Source organism: Equus przewalskii, chromosome 26 (genome assembly GCF_037783145.1).
Source record: "Equus przewalskii isolate Varuska chromosome 26, EquPr2, whole genome shotgun sequence".
NCBI lineage: Eukaryota > Metazoa > Chordata > Mammalia > Perissodactyla > Equidae > Equus > Equus przewalskii.
The window spans coordinates 30972593-30999726 of NC_091856.1; the positions used below are offsets into that span (position 1 = coordinate 30972593).

Sequence of the window (27134 nt, forward strand, 5' to 3'; positions counted from 1 at the left end):
GACTGCTCATCTCCATGTGGAAGTGCAAGGGCCACAAGCCTGAGAACTTTTCTTCATGCCACTGAGCATGCCACTTCTCTGCTATCAAGGGGCTGGTTCATGCGATCTACCTTCAGGATGCAAGTGGCCTGACCCTGACTCCAGAGCCAAAATATCATGCTCTGTGTTAAGCCGTATTTTAAAACTACACCAAATCCCGGAATGAAACCTGAAGAAACCCTTTCCAGAGCTGAAAGCAAAGACAAGATCAAGATTGGGATAGATTGTGACAGTGGCCGCTGTGCCCTGCGGCTCCTCCCCTTTCCTCTGGGCTGCCTGTGACTTGCTTTGCCCAGTGGAATGTGGCAGGACCAAGCTTGTGCAGATCCAGGCCTGGACCTCAACAGGCCCAGCCACTTCGGCTCTCATGCCTTTACGACTCTCAGTCACCATCTTAACAAGCTGGGCTAGCCTGGTGACGAGAGGCATCTCTCCATTGCACCTGCCAACAGCCAGCTGCACGAGGCCTGGGAGTGACCAGCTGGGCCCCAGCTGATGGCAGGACACATAGTGAGCCCAGCCAAGACCAGACAAGCCCGGCCCACACGGAAGACACCCCCGGGAATCCTGTGTGACAGAGCAGAGGCCATTCCAGTCAGCAGCTTCATCATTGTCAGGGCCATGTTTGGTCTGAAGCTCAGGGACCGTCTGACACGTGGTCAAGTGTTCCAATTCTGTAGGACCAAAGAACAAAACCCAATAAAATGCCCTGACCTGCTCCTCAAGTCACGGAGCAGGATGAAACCCCTCGCCTAGATGCTTCTGGAGGGGGCTCTGCAAGGAGCTCCTTGCTGATGACAAGAGACCCAGAAAGGACAGGAGAGATGTCCCCTCGCCTCCTGCAGGGCACAACCCCCATTGCCTGGGATGCCAGGAGCTGAACAGGACCTTGGACCCATGGCACCCACACCAGCACAGGGGGACAGAGGGACGGGCTAAAGGACCCGGCTCCTTGCTGTCCCTGTTCCCAGTGGTGGCTCCCCACAACCCTGACTTATTAAGTGGCTACAGAAGTTAAAACGCCTCAGGTCTCAGTGGATGGGGCACGGTGGCATGGAGGCTCCCTGAGGAGGTGGCTCTGGAGAAGGGCAAGACTTCGCCTGCCTCCCCCCGCAAGATGCTGCTACCCCAGGCCAAGGGGACAGAGAGGTCTTTGTCCACAGGGGTCAGCATGGGACAGATGCAGCTTGTCCACCGAACCTTGTGGAAAACTGGGCCAGGCTCTGGAGAGGAAGGTCGGGGGAGCCCAGCACGGGAGCCTCTGATATCAAATTCCATTTCTTACAATACAGCCCCGCCACCCTGCTTTGGGTGACCCGAGAGAATGATCATGCTGTGTAGCCGCACCACCAAAGAATCAACAAACTGGTCTCACAGCTTCAGGGGAGGGGCTCCTTGGCCTCGGGCCCCGTGACCGGCTTCCTTTAGTCCTGGGGGGCGCTGGAGAAGCCCCCGACCCCCGACTAGCCCAAAGGGCCAGGGTGGTGGTTTCTAGGGCTCCTCCCACTCTGATAGTCCCAGGCCCCTTATTTCCAGGGAAAGAGGGGCTCCCCAGAGCCCAAAAGAGTGCCTGGAGAGCCTGGTATCCTGGTCTCTGAGATGCCATGGCCTGGGACACCGGGCCCAGGACCAAGGAGGTGCTGCCGGCCTTAGGCCTTAGAGGGGGAGACTGGTCGCAGATGCCCAGCCCCACTGGGGAAAAGGGCTGGGTCCCTTTAAGCCCTGCCTCACTCCCTCTGTTCGTTGCTATGTATGAGACCAACTTCCTTAGCAACCACCTGGCCTCTTAAAGGGGAGCTGGAGCAGTGGTTGCCACCAGCCATGGCTCCCAAAAAAAAGGCAGGCAAGGCGGCCAAGGAGTTCGAGGTCAAGAAGAAGAAAGGGAACAAGAAGGATGCCGGCGTGGCCAACAAGCCCATGGAAATGCCTGTGGGCGAGGAGATCCGGGAATTCTACCACATCCAGATCCGAGACCTGGAGGACAGGCTGGCCCGGTGGGTGGGCCGGCAGGGAGGCTGGTCCTGTGGGTCAGAAGCCCTGTTCTGAGCTGGCCGCTGTGCAGGCTCAGCCAGGGGGTCCCAGGCCTCTGTCCTGGCCCCACCCTAGGATGTCCAGACGCCACCTCTACGCCCAGCCTCAGTTTCCTTATAGGTAACATTGAAAGCCTTCTCGATTTGAGGGAAAATGCATTTCCTGACCCCAGCTCTGCTCCCAGAGTCCTGGGGTCCCAATGCTAACTGGCAACTCCATCCCAGGCAAGCACCCCCTCCCCCTGCCTCCCTCCTGCTCTGTGGGATCATACACTTTATAAAAGGGCAGAGTTCAAATGGGGATGAACTGGAAATGGCGGCCCCCTGGCAGGTGCATGGACATACATCCCTCCTTCCACCCGCCCCACCCTGGACCGAGTGCCTGGGCCCTGATTCCCTGCGCTGTGGTACCCAGCTGCTAAACCCAGTTGTTTCCCCTGGCCGGGCCTCAGTTTCCCCAAATGTAAATGAGGAGGGTTATGGCCTCACGACTGTGTGACCTGGGTGGTGGTATGTGGCAGGGGATTCCCTAACTTCCGAGACGCGTTCACTTGCCCAATTTTAAAACTAGTTTCCTCCCAGTTAAGATGCACTAGCCCAGTCTCAGGTGACCCTTAAAAGACAAACCCCTGGGGCTGGCCCTGTGGCAGAGTGGTTAAGTTCGCGCGCTCCGCTGCAGGCGGCCCAGTGTTTTGTCAGTTCGAATCCTGGGCGCAGACATGGCACCATTCATTGAGCCACGCTGAGGTGGCATCCCACATACCACAACTAGAAGGACCCACAACTAAGAATATACAACTATGTACCAGGGGGCTTTGGGGAGAAAAAGGAAAAAAAAAAATCTTTTCAAAAAAAAAAAAAAGACAAACCCCTTTGGTGCCGAGTAGGCAGCCAGGCTTCCCCAGATGCTGTTGCAGATGCTCACAGCTAATGTGGAGTCCTTTGTGTGCACCAGGCGGTCCTGTGCTGGCCTTCACTGCATCCTTGAAACGGTCCCAAGAGAGAGGGCCTGACGCATAGCCATTACACAGGTGGGGACGGAGGCTCAGGGAGGGGAAGTCACCCCAGGAGGAGGAAGTGCCGGGAATGGGGCCGTGACCCTCCGACTTCCCTACCCCAGGCTGCTTCCTCCAGCCATCAAGCAGGTCATTCAGCCCTGCGCCCTGCAGGGCCCCGTATGCAGTAGCCATTCAAAAGATGTTGGCTGAGTAAATTATGCAGTAAAACATCTTTCCAAATAACTTCTATCAATTATCTCACTGGAAACCGGTAAATTGATTATGTGACACTCTTAAAAATTCACAAGCTTCCCTCAAGCTGAGACACCAGATGGAATGTACTTGGGAAAAATGCATTTGGGAGACAGTCGTTGGGCACTTACTATTTGCCAAGGCCTGAGAATATAGAAATGGAGGAGGTGAGGGGTCTGCCAAGTGGAGAAGACAGACATGAGACCAGGTCTTGACCGCCCAGTGGGGCAAGGGCCAACCTACAGGAGGGCACCAAAGAGAGGGTCACAAACGTGGCTCAGGAACAAGAAGGCCCCACTGAGAAGGGTTCACTCAGTGGACGAGGGTAAGGAAGACAGCAGGTGCGAAGGCTCGGGACTGCAAAGTGCAGAAGTGTTAGGGAGGGTGCAGAGCTGGCGATGGCAGCAGTAAGCTTGTGGTTAAGAGCCTCAACTTTGGGGTCAGACTGACTCGGGTTCAAGTTCTGGTTTTGCCACTTACTCACCAGGAGTTTCTGCATCCCTCTGTGCCTGTGTTTCCTCATCTGTAAAACGGGTACAATCATCATAGGCCCCCTTCCTTACGGGCTGTTGCGAAGATTCAACAAATACACACTGAGTACCTACTATGTGCCAGGCACTGTCCTAGGCGTCGGGGACACAGCTGTGAACATAACAGAAAGGCCTCTGCCCTCAGGAGCTTACATTCTAGTGGCGTAACGAACGTAAAGCTGAGCACAGGTGTTGCCTGTGGTCGTGAGCGCAGCTCAGAGGGCACAGGGCGAGATGAGGCTGGATTCCCAGCGTCCATGAGGAACCTCGAATGGCCCTCTCTGGGCGGGCCCAGCGAAGCGGGCCCGGCCCCTGGACCTCTCTGCCCTGCCCCTGCCTCAGGTACCAGCGGAAGTGGGACGAGCTGGCCGTGCAGGAGAAGCTGTTCCGCCAGGAGTTTGAGCAGCTGGCCAACAACAAGAAGGAGATCGTGACCTTCCTCAAGCGCACGCTCAACCAGCGGGTGGATGAGATCGCCGACCTCAACGAGCAGCTCCAGAGCCTGCAGCTGGCCAAGGAGATGGAGAAGGATGCCTTCGAGGCGCAGCTCGCCCAGGTGCGCCACGAGTTCCAGGAGACCAAGGACCAGCTCACCACGGAGAACATCGTCCTTGGTGAGGGGGCCCTGGCGGGCGAGCCTGGGGGGTACACGCCCCGGGGGCAGGAATCCAAGGCCCCGGCTCTTTGGGCTCAAATCCTAGCTCTACCACTACCTTTGTGGCCTTGGGCAAGCACATCTCTCCGACCCTCAGTTTTCTCACCGGGGAAATGGGGATAGTGCGTCTACCTTGAATAACAGCTGTGAGCCGCTTCCCACACATCGTCGTCCCTAACTCTCCCAGCAATCCTACGTTTGTAGGTGAGGAAGCACCTCCAGCAAGTGAAGTGTCTTGCCCGAGGTTACCCAGCTAGCAAGAGTTGTTTTGAGGCTTACTGACAGCCTGAGTGCCTGGCCCAGAGAAGGTGTTCAAATTCAGCAGCTGTTACCACTGTCACTTTCATGAGAGGGGAATAGAGGAGAGTGTCAAGCGAGGCTTCTCGGAGGAGGTGGTCCCTGAACAAAGCTTCTTCAGATTAGTGGAGGAGAGGAGAGAGAGCACTCCAGACTAAGGCAATAAGCGTGGGCAGGACTGGGCACGGCAAGTGTAGGGACAGGGGGCCGGGCCTGTTGGAAGCGTAGAAAAGGAGGACCTGGAGGACGTTGGGGGGGGGGGGGTGGCTCAAAGCCCTTGCTGCCCGCCCTGGGCCCTGCCCTCCTGCGGCAGCCCCTCACCAGGCCTGTGCCCTGCGGTGGGGCAGGGGGGAAGCTGGCAGCTCTGGAGGAGTTCCGCCTGCAGAAAGAGGAGCTCACGGAGAAGTTCGTGTCCCTGGAGGACCAGCTGCAGAAGCAGGAGAGCGAGTACAAGGACTACGTGTACAACCTGGAGAAGAAGTCGGTGCTGGACAAGGACAGGTGGGCAGGCGGGTGCTGGGGCCCAGTCCTCAGGCCTCCCCCGCCTCGGCTTCTAGTGGAGGTACTGCGCTCGTTCATGGCTCCCCAGCCTGCTGCTCCTGAGCATCCTGGCTGACGGATGGAGGGTGGGCAAACACGAATGAGCTCCCCAGCTCCAGTCCTCACGCTGGAATAGGAGAACCCCTGAAGCTCCTTTTGACACTTTTTGTGACTTAAATTATATTTATTTAATAGGTAATAATACACTGATATAGTTTGAAATTCCAAAAGTACAAAGGGTTTACAGTGAAAAGCTCCCTGCCTGTAGCCCCGCCCATCCTGGGGGCGGGGTGGAGCGTAGAGGTGGCCCTCGGCGCTCTGGGGACCCTCACGTAGGAGGCGGGTGCCTGCGGCTTGTGCCCACTCCGCCCGACACCCCGCTACTCCTACCCATCCCGACTAGACTGAAGAAGGAGATCATCCAGCGCGTGAACCTGGTGGCCACCGAGTTCCGCAAGGTGGCCACCAGCCAGATGTGGGACACGACAAAGCGGGCCATCATGGAGAACAGCACTGTGACCCTGCAGCTCTCCAAGATATCCCAGCAAGGCATGCAGCTGCTGCAGGAGAACGAGCAGCTCAAGGGCACCCAGGACAAGCTGTGCAAACAGCTGGAGCTGCTGGAGAACACCCAGAAGGTCATGGCCCAGCACAGCAGAGGCCACCAGAAGGTGTGCCCACCAGGCCCTCACTGGGGGGAACATGAGGGGCCCTGCCGGGAGGGCCTCGCGCTGCAGCTAAGTCACGAGGGGGGCAGGAGTGAGGCGACGGGGCCTTCCTTGTGGGGGCTCTGGGGTGCTGGGCCCCGCTCTGGGTTTGCTTAATTTGGCTTAAAGCCCTCATAACTGGTTACAGTAGAACCCAAGCCTGGTAGCTGGCGGCTCTGCCCAGCTCTCGCCCAGAGATGTGGCCCCTCTGTACAAGGGGGCGAACCCTGGCTGAGTGTGGCTGGGGGCGCGGGCTGGCTGAGGGCCCACGGTGGGCCCAGGGTACGGCCAGCTGCCCGCACTCGTAGACCATCCTCCTGCTGACGGAGAAGTGCCGCGAGCAGCAGCAGGGCCCCGTGGAGGCCGAGCGGCTGCGCCTCCAGCTGAGCCAACTGGAGCAGAGCCTCCAGCAGCTGCAGAAGGACAACCAGGACCTGAGGTGTGGCCCACAGAGGGGTGAGAGCGGGGAGCAGGCTGGGAGGCCAAGCTGGAGCCATCCCTTTTTGGCCACATGACACGGGCCAGTGACTTTCCCACTCTAGAGGGAGGGCCTGGAGGCCTTGTCTGTCAAACAGGCCGAGGGCCCCTAGGGGCTGGAGAGGAATGGCTGGGCCCATCGCCCTAGAGTGGGGAGGCGGCTGACTTGTCCCGGCCCCGGGCCCAGGAGCCAGAGAGACCAGCTGCGCCTGCAGCTGGAGCGGCAGCAGGCCGAGGCACAACGGCTACAGCACGAGCTGACCACAGAGCAGAAGGTTCGGGCAAGTCTGGCGACAGCCCTGGTCCAGGCCACGTCCTTCCTACAGAACATTCTGCAGGTGAACAGGAAGTGGGTGAAAGTAGGGGGCAGGGGGAGTGGGCCAAGGACAGAAACTGCTCAGAGATCACCAGGCCACCTGGAGAAGGCTGGGACAGGGCTAGATGCCCCATCTTTCCCCTGAAAGACTCCTGGCAAGTCTGTCCTTTTCTGATTCTGCACTTCGATGATCCTTTCAAGGTCTCAAAGGAGCCGGGGTCCTTCTCTGGGGCCCTGGAAGGCCTCGGGCCTCAGTCTTCCCATTTGGAGAATGGGGATCCCACCACGGCAGTGAACACTTTGAGAAAACGGGCACTGGTGTTGAGTTTCCCAGGTGGGTTGTGGGGCCACAATGGCCTGATTCCCACGGGCCCACCCCCTCCCCCATCGGCAGATACAGCCAGACAAGGAGGACAGCGACTTTGACGTCGAGTTCCAGCTGCAGCACAAGGAGATGCTAAAGCAGCTGTTGGCCATGCTCAGCTCAGCAGTGGTCCTGAGCCCCAAGATAGCTGTGTGCCCCCGCTGGGAGAGCCGGCCCTATAGCCCGCCCAGGGAGAGGTGAGTGAGTGGCCCTGTGTGACCTCAGAGGAGGCAGCTATGGGACTTGTCCAAGGGCTGTCCTCAGCTCACCCTGGGCCAGAAATCTGGCTCCTCAGAGCCTGTCTGAGTCTCAGCCTGCTCCCCACAGCCAGTCCAGCACCCAGCCACCCACGGGGACTCCGCTGCAGCAGCTATCTGGCATCACACCCTACCAGCCGGGGGACCTGGGCCTCGTGCCTCGACGGCCCCACATCCCACCCAACACTGAGGACCTCAGGCTGCTTTCACACACCACCCGTGTGGGAACCTTCCAGGTACACAGTAGCCCTGAGGACAGTGTGCCAAGGGCTCCAGCGACAGCAAGATGGCAGCCAGCCCTGGGTGCAGAGCACGGCTCTGCCAGCTGTGTGGCCTTGCAGATGTGGCTGGACCTCTCCAAGCCTCCATTTTCCCAGCTGGAAAATGGGCCCAAAAAAGGTGTGGCAAGGTCTCAGCGGGCTAAGGCGTGCCCAAACATCCCCTGGGAGGGGGGCCTGCTGGACCTTGCTCTCTCCTCCTCTACAGGCAGAGGTAGGCTGGGAACCCCAGAGAAGGCCTCAGCTTCCAAACTGGCATCTTTCATCTTACAGATCCACAACGCTGGTTCTCCAAAAAGGTTCAAAAAGTTTAGTCTTCCTGGAGTTTTCCTACCTTCCAAGTAAGCCCCAGAGAGAAGGCCAGCCCGCATCCCAGAAATGGACCGTTCCAACCACAGTCCCTCCTTTAATCCGTAGGCGGCCTGGAGCAGCCCAGAGAAGAGTTATATAAAAAGTGGATACAACAGGTTGGCGTGGCCCCTCTGTGGACGTGGCTGGGTGTGTGGGCACAGCAGTCAGGCAGGCAGCTGTGTCCCCCGGTGTCAGGGGCCTGACGAGGGCCCCCGGCTGCGCTCACGGATGTGGTCCAGGAGCAGGTCAGCAGCGCGCTCCAGCAGAGGAGGCAGCAGCTCCTGCTCGGCGGGGGAGAAGCAGCCCAGCACGTGGGCCTGCACCGCGTCGGGGTGCGGGGGGCGCCCGATGCCCACTCTCAGCCGCGGCATTGCCTATGCAGGAGCCAGAGGGGCCCAGGGAACACTGGTGAGCAGTGTCAGGGGGCCCCATGCTGGCCCACCCGAGCCAGTGCAGGACAGAGGGTCAGACTCACATTGGAGTTGAGGCAGCTGATGCAGGACCGGACTCCATTGTGGCCCCTTCAAGAGATATGGGAGGGGCAGTTAGTGCTTCCCTGGGTCAGCACCCTTCACCCTGCCCAGCCCAGCTGTGGTCAGAGCACCCTATTCCCTGCTGAGACGGGGGTCGGCACCCCTACCCCACTCCAGCTGGGAGGCCAGCTTGCCTATCCCACCCTGATGGGCTCAGAGCCTCACCTGGCACTTCCCCCCAGCTTCAGAGCCAGTTTCCCCAGGGGTTTGTCCAGCTCGTCATGCACCAGGTAGACCTCCTCAGCCGTCAGCCCGAACAGCTCCGCTTGGCACAGGGAAATGGTGGCCCTCGTTACTGCCATCTGCCCAGAGCGGCTTGTCCCAACTCACGGCTCCCATAAGGAGGGCCCACAATTAACCCCACTGCACATATAAACTGAGGCTCCCACAAGTACCCAGGGCCATGCAGCCACTGGAGCTCCACAGGCACCTGGAGGCGAGCCTGTGTGCCGCAGCCCAGAGTCCCCTGTCCAGCCCCTGCGCCCTCCCAGCTAGCCCGCCGCTGGTGCCCTCCACTCACCGGCCCGGGCCACGCTGCGCCCGTTGGCGTTCATGAGCCGCCGTGGCCGGAGCAGGACCAGCTGGGCATCCCCCAGCGAGGCCAAAGCGAGGTCGGCGGCGCAGCGCCGGTCGCGGGCCCAGCTCTCCGCCACACCCAGCCGCCGTGCCAGCTGCCCCAGCACCGCCATGCCCACGCTGTGCCGCGTGCGGGGCATTCCAGGGTTCCCCAGGCCGGCCACCTGCAGGCGGTACCAAGGAAACTGAGGCCCGACAACTCTCGCCACCCTCTATCTCACAGCGCCCCCTGGAACCCAAAGCAGGGGAAGGGAATCGGAAAGCAGGGCTGGAGTGGGGAAGGGGCGCGAAGACGGGGCGCAGAGACCCCGGAGACTCCAGAAGGCTGAGTGGACACTGGCGGCCCGCGGGCCAGGCAGCCAGGGCGCCCCGGTGCAGCAGCAGAGTCCCTGGAAGTTTGCAGCCCCTCGGAGTATTGGACTCATTTCTAGATAAGAAAACTGAGACAAGGAATTGGGGGGACTGCCTCGGAGACAACAGGAAACTAAAGCTAGGGCCCGGGAGCCCCTGCGTCGCCGCGCCCTTCATTCCACTCACCAGCCACCGCTTCCCGGGAGGCCGGGGCTCCAAACCGCAGCGGCTCATGGCCCGGCTCAGCCACGGCCCCGCGCGCAGGAGCCCGGGCGGCTGCATGCTGCCCCATTCACGGCTTGGAGCCCGCCCCCTGACGTCACCAGCCCGCGGCCAATCGCGGCCGTCATCCGGCAGGGGCCGCTGCCGGCGTCCAATGCGGGGCGGGCCGCGGGGCCGCCATGTTTCTGAGGGGCGGAAGTGGAGGGCGGCGGCCGTGTCTGCGTGCCCGCGCATTCCGCGGCGTGGCGTCACCGTGTCCCTGTGGGGTTTGTTGTGCGCCTCGCGGAGCCCTCGCTTGACCTCCCGATTGGGAGGAGGGAGCCGTGCTCTGGTCCCTGCTATGGCCTCCCCCTCGGTGCGGAAAGCCAGCAAGTCCTCTCCCCGCTGTAGCCTCAGCCTCCCCAGCTAATAAAGGTTTGCTAACCTTTTTCGGCTCAAACAACCCTTGGATTCCGGGGGCGTGGCCAGAGGGGCGGAGCCTCTGGGCGTCCTGGAGATGGTGCCTAGCAACGTTAAGGGTGAGGCCCGCGAGGGAGCCGGCTCAAGCCCGGTGGTCCTCCTGGAAGGGGCCTCATGACAGACTCCGAAGAGGTGCGGGGAAAAGCTAAAGGCAGAGGGTCGGGGGAAAGAGACCAAGGCTGGGTTCCCAGGAAAGGTTTCAAGTACGGTAGAGGCAGGATCAGTGGCACAGTTCAGGAAAGTCCCAGGCCGCTGTGCAGAGAACAGAGGGCTTGGGATGTGTGGCCGGTGGGGAGGTCGGAGGGGTGGCTGGAGCTGGCGTCCAGGTAGAGATGGCACTGGCCCAGACGAGGGGGTGTGAGAAGAGGAGGGCTCTAAGAGCTCTTTAGGAAGGGGGACAGTCAGGATTTGAGGACTGATGGGACATAGGTCTCTGGCTTAGGTGGCAGAGAAGCTGGACTCATGGAGGTGGGAAAACCGGGGGCAGAAGTCAGGTGCTCAGGTTGGCCTGCTGGGCGTGAGGGTCCCAGAGGATCCCTGGGGCCTGCAGCTTGGGGCTGGGCCTGAGCTGGGGACATTAGAGTTTTGGGTGTCACTAGCTGGAGGTGGGAGCTGAGGGGGACCAGGAGGAGAGCAGAGGGCAGTGTGAGCATGAGAACCCTGACCCCTGACCTTGACCATAGATAGGAGAGGGAGAGAGGAAGGACTGGAGAGAGGGAGGTTGGAACATCACTAAGGGCTACAGGGCTGGGAGTGCCACCCACCCCAGATGGTGCCTCCTACCAGGCCTCATTTCCACCCCTCCTCCATCCTGTGAAATACCTGAGGAGCATGTCAGTGGAGTCGGGGTTGTCTCGGGGCCTGCTCCAGCTTGTTGTCCCTTGGTTCTAGGATGCCCTGGAGCTTGACCAGGCTCCCTCACAATGCATCCCAAAGCCATGGGTGTTTCCAGTCCCAAAGGGGACCGCACAGCGCATCTTTGGGACCAGCCAGGTGTTCCAGAACTTTGAACGTATAAAACCAAAGGTCATGGGGTTAACAGTGCCCCTCAAAGTCAGGGAACAGTGAGTAACTACCTTGCCCTGGGATCTCAGTTTCCTACCCTGCACAGCCATTAACATGCTGTACAGCCTTGGGCCAGTTACTCTCCCTCTCTGGGCTTTAGTGAACTCAACTGTCTAATAGAGCTCTTCTACGTCAGAGGATACAAGGCTGCTGGCCTGATGAGTTCCAAGAATGTCAACCTCCTCTCCCTGGGTCTCTGTCTACCCCTCCTGTCTCCCCACCCAAGTCCGCCTCTTCCCAACCCACCCCTGCAGCCCCTGCTATATAATATGCCTGAGGCTGGTCCAAAGTCAGGGCCAGCCCCTCTGCCTGTGCCCCTGTGCCCCCCAGCTACTATCGTGGCCAGAGGTGCTTGGAGCAAGAAGACTGGGAGATGGCCGTGCTGTTCTTCTCCCGTGCCCTCCACCTGGACCCGAGGCTGGTAAGGGGGGCCTGGGTGGGCACGGGCAGTTGCTGGCACACACCTCCCCCTCACTGTGGCACCTACCGGGCCCCTCCTTTCAGGGCCACCAAGTCCCTGCTAGTAACTGAGCATCAAGCTTCAGGGCAGACTGTGGGGACGGGACAGCAGCCTGGGTTGCCTCTCCCTCAGGTAGACTTCTACGCCTTAAGAGCCGAGGCCTACATCCAACTCGGTGACTTCTCCTCGGCCATCCAGAACCTGCGAAGGGCCATCTCCTTCCAGCCGGAAAACACCGACTACCTGGAGCGCCTCTCCTTTGTGCTTTACCTGCAGGTGCCTGGGCTGCCCCCCCAGGACCACGCGAGGCACCCCTCACACCCAGCCTGCTGGCTCTCCTCCAGCTCTGGGAGCTTTCCTTGCTCCTGGGACCGGCTCTGACTCCCTGGGGACCGCCTTGTCCCTGTATCTGTGTCCCCACCTGCTGCCACTCTCAGGGCCTTTCCCACCTCCCAAGTCGGTTTACTCTCAGGGCTGGGTGAAGTTTGGTAGCTTCGTCCAACAGAACTTTCTGCAGGAGCGACAGTAATCTACTCTGCACTGTCGGTCTGGTAGCCACTAGCCACATGGAAGTGTGTGACTGAGGAACTAATTTTTCAATTGTAATTAATTAAATTTGTATAGCCACATGCCGCTGGTGGCTGTTGCATTGGACAGCCCAGATCCAGAGCATAGAGGTTCCCAGCGCTAAAAAGCTAACAGTGCCCCCCATTTGCAATTCAAAATAAAAACACTATTAAGCCATAAAATGCCAACAAAGCCCCAGATCTGTTTCTCTCTGTTCCTGTGTCTCTGCATTGCTGTCTGTCTCTCGCCAACTGTGTGTTTCTTGCTGTCCCTCTCTAGCCCTGCGTCTCCGTCTCTGTCACGGTCTTTCTCTGTGTCTCTTGCTGTCTTTCCCCAGCTCTGTGTCTCTCTCCATCTCTGTGTCTCTGTCTCCCAGATCTAAAGGGCCCTGTCCCTTTCTCTTGTCTCTCTCCCCTTCTGCCCCAATGTTGCCCACGCTGCCTGGTGGGTGCTGCTGGGCCAGGGTCACAAGCAGAAGTGACTGCCCGCTGTGTCCCCAGGGCCAGTGCCTGTTTGAGCAGTGCTCCTTCCGGGATGCCCTGAACGTCTTCTCGCAAGCCTCTGAGCTCCAGCCAGAGAAGCCCTGCTTCCGTTACCGATGGTGAGCGGCCCGGCACGTCATTGTGGGCCCTCGTCCTCCCGCAGCCCCTTCCCATCCCTCTCACCCAGCGGACAGAGCACCTCTGCCCTCCGCCCTCAGCATGGCCTGTCTCCTGGCCCTCAAACGGCATGCTGACTGCCTCTCACTCGTCACCAAGGAAGTGAAGAATGGCACGACCAATCCCGATATCTACATCCTCCGGGCCAGGCTCTACAATTTCTTTGAGAAGGTAAAGCAGGGAGGGCAGGGCAGGGTGTGGCCTTCCCCCCGGCCTGGTTGCCCCCAGCACGCCCAAGGTTACAGCAGGCGGCTAGGCTGTCCATGAGCCCAGAGCTGCGTCCCCACAGTGCCAGGGGGGCCCTGTCCTCTCTGGGTAGAGACCTCGACTCGCGCTGACCACTCAGGTACCCAGTCTGGTATTTGTTCCATTGTCACTCAGCCCTGGCTCTGTGCCAGGCCTGCTCCAGCCCCCAGAACCCACAAGGTGACAGACCTATGCTGTACCTGCCCTCACGGAACACCCAGCCCAGGGCAGACGTCACTAAGCATAACTACACACAGAATGAGTGTGTGCAGCATCCTCGGGCAGCCAGGACCCCTTAGAAAAGGCAGCCCTTCCGCCGCCTCCCCCTCCCCCTCCTCCTCCTCCTCCTCCTCCTCCTCTTCCTCCTGCCACCTTTCTTTCCTTATTTGCCTCAGTGAGCATTTACTAAGCATCCCCAGCTGGCGCAACCCCTGGGCTCGGCATGGGATGACAGTACAGGGGCGGGGAGACTTGGGGTCACAGGGAGGAGGCGGGGAGTGCTGGGCAGGGAGGAGGGGACTGCAGGTATGTGAAGGTGTTGGGCAGGGTCTTGCAAACCAGGAGGACTCTTCTTCCTGGGGGCAGCGGGAGCCCCCAAAGGGGTTCCCCTTTGAGAGGCAGCGGCCTTCACAAAGATCCTTCCAGCGGCCAGGGGGAGTGTGGGAGGGGCAAGTCTGGAGGGCGGGAGCCTGGGGAGGAGGCGGGGTGCCATCCAGCGTGCAAGGAGTGGGTACGGGGAGGTCGGCTGTGAGGGTAGTCAGGAGCAGGCAGTTCCACAGTCCTTTGGAAGGCAGGGCAGAAGACTGACTGGGGGCGGGTGTGAGGAAAAGGGAGCGATCCAGAACAATGCCCGGTAATCCGCCTGGCCACGTGGGTGCCAGGGAGCTGGGAGACTCATGACAGGGAGGAGCGGTTGGGTGGGGCTGGGCGGGGTGCACTCAGCTCACCAGGCAGGCATCCTGGGGGGGTTGGAAACGTGAGCCTCGCTCTGCTGGGGGCTGGGCCTCTGTGCCCACGCGTGAGTCAGTGGGAGAGTCCCCTGCACAGGTAGGAGACTAGTAATTATCGAGAATTGTTGACTGTCCGGATTTTAGCTGCTGCCGCCACCCCAGCCTCTGTGACACATAGGCACGTTCTCAGCACTTTACTCATGTTTCTCTCTAAGGCTTGCAGTAACCTTTTGAGGCAGACAGAATCCATTGTCCTCTTTTCACAGATGATGAAACAGGTCCAGAGGGCCTGGGTGACTTACCCAAGGTCCCAGAGGCAGTTCTCAGTGGTGCTGCTGCCATGAACCCCAGTCCCCCGGCCCCAGAACCCTGCCGCTAGCCTCCGCAGTCTTCCCCCGCCGACCTCCACTCACGCCTGGTGTCCACACCGTTTGCCCCACTCGTCGTCCAACCAATTACCCTACAGAACATGGGGTGCTTGCTAAAACTGTTTGTTGGTTGACTGACAGACCTGCTCACCCAGTGGAAGGTATTTGCCTGGGGATGTTTTCTGTTCATGCCCAGGCCTGAATCTGTTCTTGGTCAGAGTTGTCTGAGGCTTAAAGGTCAAGGGAGTGGGGGAGGGTGTGCAGGGAAGAATAGGGAGGACTTGACAGTCGTGATGAGGGGGCCACACCCTCCCCCCACCTCGACTGAGCCTCGCAGAAGTCCTCCAAGGAGGTGGCATCTGTAACCCCATTCTACGGCAGAAACCACCAGGGCTGACCTGGCTCACCTGAGGTCACATCGGGAAAGAAGCCAGCACAGATAGGGCCTGGGATCGGATTTTCCACAATGCTTCTTGCCTCCTTCAAGAAGCAGAAAAAGTGGAACAGCGATGCAGGGGCACTGAGGATGGGTGGCATGATGCTGGCCTGCCCAGAGAAAGGCCCCTACAGGCCTGCAGTTCTGCCTCCCCCCACTGGACAGGGCGGGGCTCAGCTTGGCCTACATCCCTGATGCCACCCTCGGCCTCCTGCAGCCCAACCTCTGCTATCGAGACCTGCACAGAGCCTTGCTACTGGATCCCAAGCACCCACAGGCCAAGGTGCTGCTCAAGATGATGGTGGACCAGGCCCAGAAGGCACGTCAAGATGCCGGCATCCTAGCTGTGCAGGGCAAGCTGCAGAATTCGCTGAAACACATCAACTGTGCCATTGAGAACAACCCTCTGGACCCCAGCTTCTTCCTCTTCCGGTACTGGGTGAAGAGGTGCCGGTCTTGGCTCCTGCTGTGTGGTCTCAAGAGAGCCTCAGTTTCCCCATCTAGCCTCTGATACTCTTTCCCTATTCCCCATTGGCGTCAAGGCATCATGGGAGCTGGTCTCTGCTACTGCCCCTGGTGGAGGGGCAGGCAGCAGCCTCAGTTAACCTGGGAATCCTGGACCCTCAGGCCTGCTGAGCAGTTCACACTGGGAAGGTCAGCCCAGCTCAGTGGACAAGGCTTGGGTTTGATTCTGGCCCCCTAAAAAGACTCACACGGGGCCATTTAACTTCCTTGAGCCTCAGTTTTCTTATACAAACAGTGGGGGGTGAAACCGCTGTCCTTTAGCATAGAAGCTGTCATACACCTGGCTCCCATAAAGAAAGAGGGAAGCTATTTTTGAGAAAATTACCAGGGATCTAGCAGGTTATCTGAGTAGGAATCCAGGACCATCCCCACAGGCCAAACCTAGTGCACGAGGTGGGAGCCCCCCACCCACCTCCACGGGTCAGGAGGCCCAGAGCCGGCAGCTGCTTGCCTCACTCCCAGTCAGTAGGGTGCTTTGGCATTCATGTCCCTGTCCCACAGAGGGACCTTGTACCGCCGGCTCCGGGAGTTTGATGGGGCGGTGGAGGACTTCCTGAAGGCGCTGGACATGCTGACGAAGTGCCAGGAGAACTTGGTGCAGCAGGCGCAGCGCCAGCTGCTGCTGGCCTACAACGACTTCGCCGTGCACTGCTACATGCACGGCGCCTACCAGGAGGGCGTGCTGCTGCTCAACAAGGCCCTCAAGGACGAGCAGCGGGAGAAGGGCCTCTACATCAACCGCGGCGGTGAGCGGGGCGGCCGGGCGGGCCAGCCCTCGCCTCTCTAAGGCCTGGGCTGGGCGCTTGAGGCCCCTGAGGGAGGGAGGGAGGGAGGCAGGAGGCAAAGAGGAAACAGTTAAGAGTCCCAGTGTCCCGGGGAAATATTGCCTTAGACAAACTGGCTACAGTCTCTTCAAAATGCTCAGAATCAGGCAGCTGGGAAAAGGTACCCCGAGGCACGGAAAACCTCTGCAGCCGCCCGCGACCGCCCCGGGAGTTACCAGCCTCCAGTTTCAGGCCCCGCCCCCTGGGGCCGGAGCAGGCTGGGCTGGGGCTCCTGGGCACTGGGGTTGGGGGCCCACTCAGCCCCCGCCCCGGGTCCCCGGGCCCCAGATTGCTTCTTCCAGCTGGGCAACCTGTCCTTTGCTGAGGCGGACTACCAGCAGGCGCTGGCGCTGAGCCCGCAGGATGAGGGCGCCAACCTGCGCATGGGCCTGCTGCAGGAGAAGATGGGCTTCTGCGAGCAGAGGAGCAGGTGCGCCGGCCGTGGGCGGGGCCGGAGGGGGTCTATGGGCAGGGTCGTGGGCGGGGCGGGGCCGGCGCGGTTTGTGGGCGGGGCCGGTGGGGCTGTGGGCGGTTCCGTGGGCGGGGCCGGCGGGGGCTCTGGGCGGGGATGCGGAGGGCTCTGGCCTGGCCTGAAGCCACCTTCTGGGATCCACCGGTCAAGATGCCTTTGCTCTCCTAGTTATGTCTCCTAGTCTTCGCTAAACATCCTTTTTTTTTCTGAATATTATGGTAATTGAGCTTTTTATAAAAAATTTAAGTGTTCAGTAATATGTAAGTCAGAACATGGAAGTGCCTTCTAATATTTGCCTTCCAGCGCCTCCTTCCGCCCCACATAAGTTTGGTAAAGATTCCTCCAGACTGTCCTCTATGCTTATATTCACAATTATTATCATTTTACAAAAGTGAGGTTGTGCTGAACTGTGTTTTGACTCGTTTTTTATTTCCCGTGGCATTGCGTACAGGACTACCTCATTCTCTTTCATTGTCTGCATAGTGTTCCATTCTGTGGAGGTACCACAGTGAATTTCTTTAGACAATCCTTTGCTGATGCATATTTGGGCTCTTTTCCATTTTTATTATAAAGAATGCTGGATGAGCACCCAGGACATATGCCTTTGGGCACTTATACTAGTAATGCTGTAGGTAGATTGCTGGAAGTCATCTTGTTGGTCCAGCGGCTTTTGTGTGTTTATTGGTCGTTATGGCCTGCCCAAATCTTTTGCCCATTTTGTATGAAATTGCTAATTCAGATTTTTTTTTTTTTTGGTGATCAGTTCTTTGTAGGCTGGGAAAGTTAGCTTATCATCTGCCTAATGTGGCAAAATATATTGTCCCTATTTATTGATTTCCTTTGTGGTGTTTTTACTAGTCAATAACGTAGGATTTAATCATAGTCAAAGTCAATTTTTCATTTTTAGCTGTTGGGTTTGTGACATCCTCAGAAAGGCCCTTCCTACTCCAAGATCAGAAAAACATTCATTTATGTTGGGGTTTTACACTAGGATTTAGGTGTTGGGTCCATCAAGAGTGTAGCTGGTAGAAAGAGAACAGAGGGGCTTGTGGGGGGTGAGCAGAGACCAGTCTGGTTTTCCCGAAACTCCCCACTGGGGCCCGAAGCTGTCATTTCCCCGCAGGGTGCCCAGCTCATAGCAGGCCTGCTGTGTCCTGCAGGCAGTTCCATAAGGCAGAGAACCACTTCTCAATGGCCATCCAGCACAACCCCAAGAGGGCCCAGTATTACCTGCATCGCGCCAGGAGCCGGCAACTCCTGCAGAACATTTTTGGGGCCCGCCAGGATGTTGCCACTGTCCTCATCCTCAACCCCAAGCAACCGAAGGTGGGTTCCTGCTGGGCCAGGAGGGTGGGCTCCAGAGTCAATACCTCTGGCCACCTAAAGATCCTCCCTGGCCCTAAAAGAAATCTGGTTCCCTAAGGGCAATAAGATCTGCCCGTGTGGGAACACTTACGACGTGTCACGTACTGTTCTAGCCACTTCCGCTTGCATCCCTCTATTTAACTCTCTTCAGCACCCCTGCGAGACTATTAACATTATTATCACCCTCAATTTACAGATGAAGAGGGTAAGGCTCAGAGAAGTCAGTTCCCTTGCCCCAGGTCACACATCTTAGAGGTCAGACCCTCATCTGGCTGGCTCTAGAACCCACGGTAGACCCCCACCAGTGTTCCTTCTCCAAATACTTACTTTCTCCTGGTCTCCTGATAGTTTGGGGGCAAAAATGGCCTGGCCTTTTAGAAACAATCTGTAAAGCCTTCCCTGTTCAGCCCTGAGAAGGGACTCTACGAGGGCAGGGCAGCACATGCCATCTGCCCCCTGCCCTGGCTCACACCTGGCTCTGGTCGCCCCCTTTCCTGGCAGCTGCTCCCACTGGTAACCAACCTCTTCCCGGGCATGTCAGTGGAGGAGGTGCTTTGCAGCCAGATGGCCCACCTGGCCAGGTTGCAGCTGGACCGGGTGATTCTGAGCAGCCCAGGGACCAGCATCCCTCAGCGCATCATGGGGTAAGCTTCTTGAGCGGGAGCTGCAGGCCCAGAGTGGGGAATGGCCGGGCTCAAGGCTCCTCTGGCGCCAGCTGCTGCCTTAGGCCACTGTCCAGTCCCCGGGGATGCTGGGGTGAGTCAGGTAGACTTACCTGGCGCTCTGGGGCCGCGGCTTGGCAGGCAGCTCAGGGAGCGGGAACTGGAGCGCCAGAAGGCCCGGGTCCTGCAGCTCTCATGGAAGCTGCAACAGCCTTTGTCTAAGACCCCCAAAGAGCTGGAGGCCACTCCCCACGTCGTGTGGGCAGAGCTAGAACACTCGGAGGAAGAGGTCAGCGTCCCCAAGGAGGAGGAAGAAAAGGTGAGTGAGCCGCACCCTGGGACCTGGGGCCCAGGGCCCTTGAGGTCCAGGCTGGAGTGCACCCGAGCGAGCCAGGGCTGAGGGATGCAGCCTGGCTAGAGGCTGGCTTCCAGGTCTGGCTCTGGCCCTGCTCAGCTGGGGGACAAGTGGGGACCTCTTGCTCTGAGATGGGGGTGGTATTAGTGAGGGGTGCCCCTGAGGGAGGGCGCATGAGGATGTGGGCCCCTCACAGAGAGAGGCCTTCCCACGCTTGCTTTCACACATTCTGCTGTGTGCACTGGCCACTCAAGCCAGAATTTTGTTAAATTTTGCTCTTAAGTTCATTTCTAAAAACTTCTTATTGAATGCAACCTGAATACAGTAAGTACACAAATCATAAGTGAACTGTTGGATAACATTTCACAAGCTGAATCCACCCGTGACACCGTTACCCAGATCGAGAAAGAACTCAGGCCCACCTGCCCAGAAGGCCCTTCATGCCCGCTTCTAGGCCCCTCCCTCAGCCCAGCGCACGCCACGAGGTTGTCCTGATTCCTGACCCCGTAGATGAGTGCGCCTGCTTGTCACATTCATGGACAAGTACGGTGCGCCCTCTTGTCTCCAGCTCCATTAGTTAGCGTGACATTTGTGGGATGTGTCCAAGTTGAACAATCTCCACAGCTCGTTCTTACTGCTGTGGAGATTCCATCCGGGGATATCCCACCATTTACTTATCCACTCTACTGTCGCTGGACACAGGCAAAGTTGTGTCCAGAGGAACTTTGCACAGCTGAAGTACACGGAGCACCAACATCCCCCTTGCCCTAAATGGAAAACACGAGCTCTACATTTTCCTAGCTCACGCCAGATCCAGAAATACAAAACTCCAGTCTGTGTGAAACGTCAGCCCCATGAGGTCCTCGTGGGCTCCCGCCCTCAGGGAGATGTTGAGCCAGCACCTGTGCATTAGCTTAGCACCCTGCAGCTCTGCACATACCCCCTTGCTTCCACACTGCCCGCAGGCGTGAACCCCACTGCCTGCAGGTATGAGTGGCCGGAGCAGACCAGCAGCCGGGAGCCTGGCTGTGGAGTCCCGCAGACCAGGAGTTAAGCCCCGCTTCTCTCCTTAGCTGAGTGCCCTGAGCAGGCTGCTTAGGTGCCGGGAGCCTGGGTCTCCTGGTCCATGAAATGGTTAATAGCAGTAATTCCCTCCCAGATGTGTGTTGAGGCTGAAATGGGATAAGGCAAGTGAAGCAGGGAGAAGCTCCTCAGTTTCTCACTAGCCATTCCCCAGGGTACAGCACTTTCCAGAAGCCTGTCCCACACTTGAACTAACTTGCTTTTTGCAGCTGGGGCTCTGAGACCCACACAGCGTCTTGTGGGTCCCTTCCTCACAGTGCTGTGCCTGTCCCCTTCCTGTCCAGTCTTAGCCTCTCCATGTCCCCAACCAGCCCCAGCCTAGGACCCTTGAGGAGCTCCAAACTGCTGGCCTTCCAGAGCTGTGGCCACTGGCCTGGGGCCTCTTGCAGCCTGTGACTGCCCAGCCTGTCTCCTGCCCTAGGAGGAGAAGCCAGAGCCCGCCCCCAGCAGGGTAAGGTCCCTGTCCAACAGCTGCCTCGACCAGACGTCGCCGGGCTCCATCTTGGGCTGTAAGTCCCCTGTGCTCCTGCCGGGCCTGAGTGAGCCAAGGCAGCGGAGCAGGCACAGGTCAGGGGCAGAAACTCCCTGGCCTGGGTGCAGACTTGGGCCCTGCTGCTTCTAGATGTGTGGCTCTGCAGTGGGAGTAACAATGCCCACTTTGTAGGGGGTGTAGGGAACCCTCGGTGAGGGGCTGCCCAGCACAGAGCCTGGGGTGCCAGCTCTTCCTCTGAAGCACTTCACAGCTGCTGCTGCTCCACCCTCATTCCCCTCTCAGGCCCGTCTCTTTTCTCTCTGCCCCATTAGCCTCCCCTGAAAGAAGCCACAAACCCTGTGCATGTTCAAGGGGCTTTTACCCTCAATTCTGCCAGGCACCAGGGTGAAACACCCAGAAATGCCCGGAACAGAGTCCCAAGGGCAGCTGTGAGCAGTCCAGGGTAGGGATGAACACAACAGTGGCCAGCCCCTTCCTCCACTCAGTGCAACTCAACAAATGCATCGAGTGGCCAGGGCTGGGCCTGTGCCAAATGCTGGCCAAGGCATGAACGGCCCAGTCCTTGCCCCGGGGAGCTCTTGGTCCTGAAGGGATGAAGGCCCACAGGTAAACAGATACCCAGGATAGTGTAGACACACAGTGGAGGGGAGTCCAGGGCTGTGGGGGCATTTAGCCCCGATGGGGGCTCAGGAGGGCTTTCAGGACCTGAAGGAAGAGTTGGGTTAGCCAAGTGTGGGAGGGGTGGAGCAGGGGACTGCTGCAGGCAGGGGCCTGGAGCCCTGCAGGCTGTTGGCTGTGGCTGGAATGCAGAGGGCGGGGGCAGCCAGCAGAGTGGAGGCCAGGGCTGGGCGGCGGGGCCCCTCGGTATCTCCCCTTATCTTCTAGCCCTGGTCCACCTGCAAGGCTCAGGTGCTGAGGAGGCCTGGGCTGGCTTGATCTGGCCGGCCTTCCCCGTGGCCATGCAAGGCCTCTGGGATCTAGGCAAGGGTGAGGGCTAGAAGCCTCTTTTCCTTGGAGCAGTCTGGGGAAGGTGGCCTGACAGGTGCTCTTGGCACACCCTTCCTAGTCAGGACCCCGTCCATCTCAGAGACAGAGACCTCTACTATCTGCCAGGAATACAGGAGCACCTCGGCCACTACTGTGACATTCTCTGACTCCTCGGTGCTTAAGACTCAATCCTCAGACTTGGAGAACAACTGCGGAGATCTAAGCCTGAACCGCAGCCCCAGAAAAAACAAGACTGCTCAGGGTCAGAGCCGGAGGCCCAGCAAGACGGAGGCCAATCAGAGCCAGAGCTGGAGGCCCAGCAAGACGGAGGCCAATCAGAGCCAGAGCTGGAGGCCCAGCAAGACAGAGGCCTCTCAGCACCGGGGCCGGAGGCCCAGCAAGACGGAGGCCTCGCAGGGCCAGAGCCGGAGGCCCAGCAAGACGGAGGCCTCGCAGGGCCAGAGCCGGAGGCCCAGCAAGACGGAGGCCGCGCAGGGCCAGAGCCGGAGGCCCAGCAAGACGGAGGCCAGTCAGAGCCAGAGCCGGAGACCCAGCAAGATGGAGGCCACGCAGGGCCAGAGCAGGAGGCCCAGCAAGACGGAGGCCACGCAGGGCCAGAGCCGGAGGCCCAGCAAAATGGAGGCTGCCCAGGGCCAGTGCCAGAGGCCCAGCAAGTCCCAGGTCACCTCGGGACTGAGCCCGAGTCTCAGCAAAATCCAGGCTGTCCAGGGCCCGGGCCAAGACCCCTGTCCCGGCAGGTAGGCTGCTCTCCGAAGGGCCACTGAGGCCCCTCCCTGCCTGCTGGGGATGGGAGAGATTCCACCCTCACACACTGGCACTCAGCGAAGCTGCTTCCTTCAGGAGCAATTAGAAACTGCAGCCAGCATTCCTCTGGTCCCATGGCTAAGTTTATTGTATTTGTCTTCTTCTTTTACAAAATTAAAAACTTTAAAAACGAAGCCCACATGACAGAGTCCCTCTGTTCATGGAGACTGAGAAGCCTCAGCCTGGCTTTACGATGCTGGGACATAAGGTGTGGGAGGGAGGGCTGGGGTATGGTGCCAGAGCAAGGGGTCACGGGTAACAGACCGAGGAGGGAGGGAGCAGCCACGAGCCCCAGTCCCTGAGTTACAATTCACATTTGAAGAAGGCTCAGGCTGGAGGGCAAGATCAAGGCTCAGTGAGGTTCTGGGGTGACCAGTGGTTTCCCCGGGGAAGGAAGCAAAGGCCAAGATGCCCTCAGGCCAGTTCAGAGGCAGGGCCGGCCTGGCCCTCTGTCCCAAGGGCTAGCCAGCAGCCCTCTTCCTCTTCACTCTGCGTTACGGGGCCCACTCTCCAGGAGGCTCAGGACAGGGTCTCCCTGGCAGAAACCCAGGGCTTTCCTGAACAGCCTGGCCAGGTAGAGGAGGGCAAGGACGCCACCTGGAGAGTCAGAGGAAGAAGGGGATTCGGGAAGCCACAGTCTTGCAGCCATTGGAGGAAAAGAGCTGCTCGTCCTCAGGGAAGAAGGTGGTGCTATCCAGCACAGCCTGGACGACCTCATCCCTGGGCTCCAGGCCCAGCTGGGCCAGCTCGTTGAGCACGCAGTGCCGCACGTGGTGCCGCTGGAGTGGCAGGAAGGGCACCAGGGCATCCAGGAGATGCTCTTCCATGATGCCCGAGCGCCAGAAGCCATCTGCAGGAAGGGGCGATGGGGAAAGGAGTCAGGGCTTCACTGGGATGAGCAGGGCCCCCCGCCCCCAAAGGGCAGTGCAGGTGTGGTGCTGGTCTTAATCCTTTCAGCCACCTTCTGGGTGTTGGGCTCAGGGAGGTTGTGTGACAGCCAGGAGCGCCAAAGCCTGGCCTGGCAGGTGCAGGTTCAGTGGGCAGAGCATCAGACCCTGGGAGAAGCCGGCCCTCCCCAGAGAGCCTGGCCCACTGGATCCGGCCTGCTGAGCCACCCAGCCGAACTTACGGTGTGGGTTGTCCAGCACAGCCCGGGAGATGACTGGCTCCAGCTCCTGCAGGCGGATCTCCTCGCGGTCCCGGTGGCTGCGCCATGCTTCCAGTGCCACCTGGTTAATCTGCTCGCCACCGGTGTTGCTAAAACCATGCAGGACGTGGGCCGAGACTCAGATGGTGGGGGCAGGATTTGGCCCTCACTCGCCACGTGCCAGCCCAGCTCAGTGCCATCAGGAGCCAAACACACTGAGAACACTCCACAGGAACCACGTCCCCTCTGTGGAGCTTGCATCCACAGCCATGAGCCCTGGAAATTCACCTCTACATGCCATGCACTTTATAGTTTACAAAACACTTTGGGGTCCGTTAACTCACTTTCCCTCACCCAGTCTCTAGGAGGAGAGTGGGCATTAGTGTTGGCCCTGCTGTTCAGAAGAGGAAAGGGGAGCTCAGAGAGGTGCAGTGATTTACCTGAGGAAACACAGCTAGGATTCTTAAAGCTGGGACTAGAACTCTAGTTCTATTTTTCCCAGGCCTGTGTCCTCCTGGCCACAACAGACGGAAAACTCTTGACCCAGCAGGGCTTCCACAAAGAAATGGTGAGGAACAAAACGACTGAGCCCAGAATGGGCTTTGAGAACGTCAAAGGGAAGTCAACCACCTTGAATGACTCCAGAGAGAGTGTCAGGGGCTTTCGGAAAGCCCGCCTGGGCCTGGGGGAACACACCCCAGGCCGAGACTGGACAGTGGGGACCTCTGACAAGTGTTCCCACACTATGCCCGCTGCTGAGCCGGGCCCCACCTGATGAAGATGAAGATGGCTTTGCGATAGTTGGTCCCGTATACAACCCAGGAGGAGCCCAGGAAAGGTCGCAGGACCTCCATCAGGCCTGGGGTCAGCTTGTCCATCTCATCGAAGAGGAAGAGGGAGCGGCCGCAGGTGGTGAGGTTTCCCTGGACCCAGCTCTTAAGATCCTTCTGTAGGGGAGAGGCAGGAGTTCGAGGGGCCTGGAGATACTCCCTCAGCCCCAGACTTCTTCCCAAGGCAAGAACGCATCCCCTTCCCCGGGAGAGGTGGTGTCCCAAAGAGCACCAATCCCTTAATGGGACTGATGGTGACACGGTGGCCCTGGGAGGGGCAGCGACTTGTCCAGGTTCACACAGCAAGTCAGCAGGAGAACAGGGACTCAAACCCAGGCCTTGCACCTGCCTGTTCAGGGCTTCTTCCCTGACACCTACTGCCTTCTCTAAAAGGCGACGGCTCCTTCCTGCTCCCTGAGCCTTCCAAATAGTGTTGACAGCTGAACCAGATCAGCCCGGAAAGTCCCTAGCAATCAACAACAATAACAATAGCAGTAAGAGCTAATATTCACTGAGTGCTTACTCTGAGCCTCAGACTGGGGCCACGTGCTTCACAGAGAGAAGATAATGCAGACTATCTGGCAGAAGTAGGTGCTCAATAAATAATACCTGCAATTACATAATCCCATGTCCCTCACACAACCCTGGCAGGTAGGTACCCTTACTGCCCCCTAGGAACTAAAGCGAGAACTCCCTGCCAGGTAGAATGGCACCACCCCAAGCTCTGATCTGCATGGGTCCTGAGGGCTGAGGCTCCAAGTGGCTGTGTGGGCTGGAGCAAGTGACTCCCCTTCTCTGGCTCAGGACTCACGCCCTAGGGTCTGGCACCCCACAGTGCAGGCGAACAGTGGTCCAGCACTCAACTAGCCTACCTTGTAGCGCTCCATCTGGCTGGGGTGCGGGAAGTGGATGACCGGGGAAAAGTGGTGCACATGGGGGCTGCGGAGGCCATCCCGGAAGAGGTAGTGCGCCAGCAGGGAGCTGATGTAGGACTTGCCAGTGCCGGTCCAGCCATGCAGGGAGAGGACCAGCGGCTTGGTGGGAGCTGGGTCCTGCACGAAGGCCTTCAGCGCCTTCACCACCAGTGCCCTGGCCAAGTGCTGGCCAGCCAGGTGCTGGGCCAGGTCACACTCCAGACCTAGGGCCACAAGGACAGTGTCAGAGCTGACCCCGCCCCCTCCGTCGCGCCCCCCCCCCCGCCCCGCCCCCGCCATGGAAGAGGTTCAAGGGGGAAGTCACATCTGGAACCTGGTCTAGGCATCCCTGGGCTCCGGGACGTCTGTACAAGCTGTCCGTGGAAAGGGAGTGGGGCCCTTGTGGTCTCTGGCAGCAGAAGCCAGCCCCCCAAAAAAAAGCCCTTCCACCCCAAACATCTGGGACCCTTGGCTGTGCGTTTGTGGGGAGCTTTTCGGTGGCTTCCTGAGGCAAGGAGGTGGGTAGGAGCAGGCGAGGCTCAGTATCCCCCCCTGCCCCCCGCCGCATTGGAACTGGCTGTTCATCTCCCGCCTGGGATCTGAGCTCCTGCAGCACAGGAACTGGGTTTCAGTTCTAGCTGTAACTCTGGCCTGACTCAGCTCGGCAGCGCCCCCACCGGACGGCCCTCTAGATTGCGCTCAGCCCCGAGAGGATGCGAGCTGTCAACAGGGTCTGCCCTAGACCCCTGCCCACCCCCAAGGCAGGCTTCTCCCCTGCCGGCCAGTCCGCGGTGGAGGCCTAACCCCCCGCAAAGCCCCGCTCTCCAAGGCTCTCTCCATCCTGGCAGGGCTCTGACTGGACCCCGAACCCTCGCCCCACGTCCCGTGCCCCCGGCTCTCAGGGTCCTTCAACGCCGCGCCCACTCCAGCTCTGGCCGTCTGGAAGTCTGGGGGTCCCGCCCCTCGGTGCCATCCTCCAGGTCCGGCCCCGGCGCAAGCCGGGAGTCCGAGGGCTTCCCCGTCCGCCGCCCCTCCGCACCCGGCTCCTCACCCTGGAAGTCGGGCCGGAAGTCACATTCGCAGAAGGTGCCGAAGCTGCAGTGCAGCGAAGTCAGGTCCCAGGCGGCCGCCGCGGCCGAGACCAGCGCGAGCAGCCCGAGGAGCGAGCCCCAGGACCGGCAGCCGCGCGTCACAGCCGCCATCCGCCTCAGGCCCGAGCTCGGTCCAGGGCCGCCAACCGCCTCTCCCGAGAACTACAACTCCCGGCGTGCATGGCCCCGCAGCAGCCTCCGCCCGTGGCCTACAACTCCCGGCTTCCCTCTCGCCGCTCTCAGAGGCCCGCCCCGTCGTCCCGCAGTAGGACCGAAAGTGGCCTCCAGGGGGAGCCTGCGAACCTTCCAATCCAGGACGGCGGGCCGCGTTTCCATGGCCACGGTAACTAGGGGACCATCACAGTAACCCCGAAAGAATAATGAATAAAGGATTATGAGCACAAAGGGTGACTTAGCAAATGTAGCCAAAACTTGTGCGGCAACTTACACCTTGCAAAGCGCCTTTTGCATGCTCTTTTTTCCTTTATATGATAAAAGAGCACTCACTAATAGCTTTTGGTGAGCACGTACTGTGTGCCATTAGTGTTAGATGCCTCATAGATCTTATAATAACAGTA

The 27134-nt window shown here is 59.4% G+C and overlaps 4 protein-coding genes across 8 annotated transcripts; 2 read left to right on the plus strand and 2 right to left on the minus strand.

Annotated features, from left to right (window-relative positions):
* Window positions 1-1787: 1787 nt before the first annotated feature.
* Window positions 1788-8206, plus strand: CFAP157 (cilia and flagella associated protein 157). Of its 2 annotated transcripts, XM_070596596.1 has the most exons (9): window positions 1788-2033; window positions 4192-4463; window positions 5149-5302; window positions 5745-6012; window positions 6357-6487; window positions 6713-6863; window positions 7236-7402; window positions 7533-7698; window positions 8014-8206. In XM_070596596.1, exons 1-9 carry the CDS (start codon window positions 1792-1794, stop codon window positions 8083-8085), a joined length of 1623 nt encoding a protein of 540 aa, XP_070452697.1. In that variant the 5' UTR covers window positions 1788-1791; the 3' UTR covers window positions 8086-8206. The 2 variants fall into 2 exon arrangements, with proteins under 2 accessions (XP_070452697.1, XP_008509662.2); XM_008511440.2 differs by having other exon boundaries at window positions 1805-2033; window positions 7533-8206.
* On the minus strand, window positions 8037-10007 carry PTRH1 (peptidyl-tRNA hydrolase 1 homolog). The gene is made up of 5 exons (XM_008511447.2): window positions 9738-10007; window positions 9145-9364; window positions 8790-8889; window positions 8567-8612; window positions 8037-8465 (listed from the first exon to the last, which is right to left on the minus strand). Exons 1-5 carry the CDS (start codon window positions 10005-10007, stop codon window positions 8283-8285), a joined length of 819 nt encoding a protein of 272 aa, XP_008509669.2. The 3' UTR covers window positions 8037-8282.
* Window positions 10008-10046: 39 nt separating this feature from the next.
* On the plus strand, window positions 10047-22708 carry TTC16 (tetratricopeptide repeat domain 16). 3 transcript variants are annotated; one of them, XM_070596595.1, is made up of 14 exons: window positions 10052-10187; window positions 11124-11296; window positions 11628-11718; window positions 11890-12033; window positions 12825-12925; window positions 13025-13154; window positions 15201-15415; window positions 16010-16254; window positions 16621-16762; window positions 17965-18130; window positions 18671-18813; window positions 18973-19150; window positions 20691-20778; window positions 21829-22708. In XM_070596595.1, exons 2-14 carry the CDS (start codon window positions 11262-11264, stop codon window positions 22509-22511), a joined length of 2361 nt encoding a protein of 786 aa, XP_070452696.1. In that variant the 5' UTR covers window positions 10052-10187; window positions 11124-11261; the 3' UTR covers window positions 22512-22708. The 3 variants fall into 3 exon arrangements, with proteins under 3 accessions (XP_008509653.2, XP_070452696.1, XP_008509647.2); XM_008511425.2 differs by having other exon boundaries at window positions 10061-10364; XM_008511431.2 differs by lacking the exon at window positions 11124-11296 and having other exon boundaries at window positions 10047-10187.
* TOR2A (torsin family 2 member A) lies at window positions 22640-26892 on the minus strand. Of its 2 annotated transcripts, XM_070596603.1 has the most exons (5): window positions 26517-26892; window positions 25424-25689; window positions 24493-24668; window positions 23704-23831; window positions 22640-23424 (listed from the first exon to the last, which is right to left on the minus strand). In XM_070596603.1, exons 1-5 carry the CDS (start codon window positions 26665-26667, stop codon window positions 23180-23182), a joined length of 966 nt encoding a protein of 321 aa, XP_070452704.1. In that variant the 5' UTR covers window positions 26668-26892; the 3' UTR covers window positions 22640-23179. The 2 variants fall into 2 exon arrangements, with proteins under 2 accessions (XP_070452704.1, XP_070452705.1); XM_070596604.1 differs by lacking the exon at window positions 23704-23831 and having other exon boundaries at window positions 22642-23424; window positions 26517-26855.
* Window positions 26893-27134: the final 242 nt, after the last annotated feature.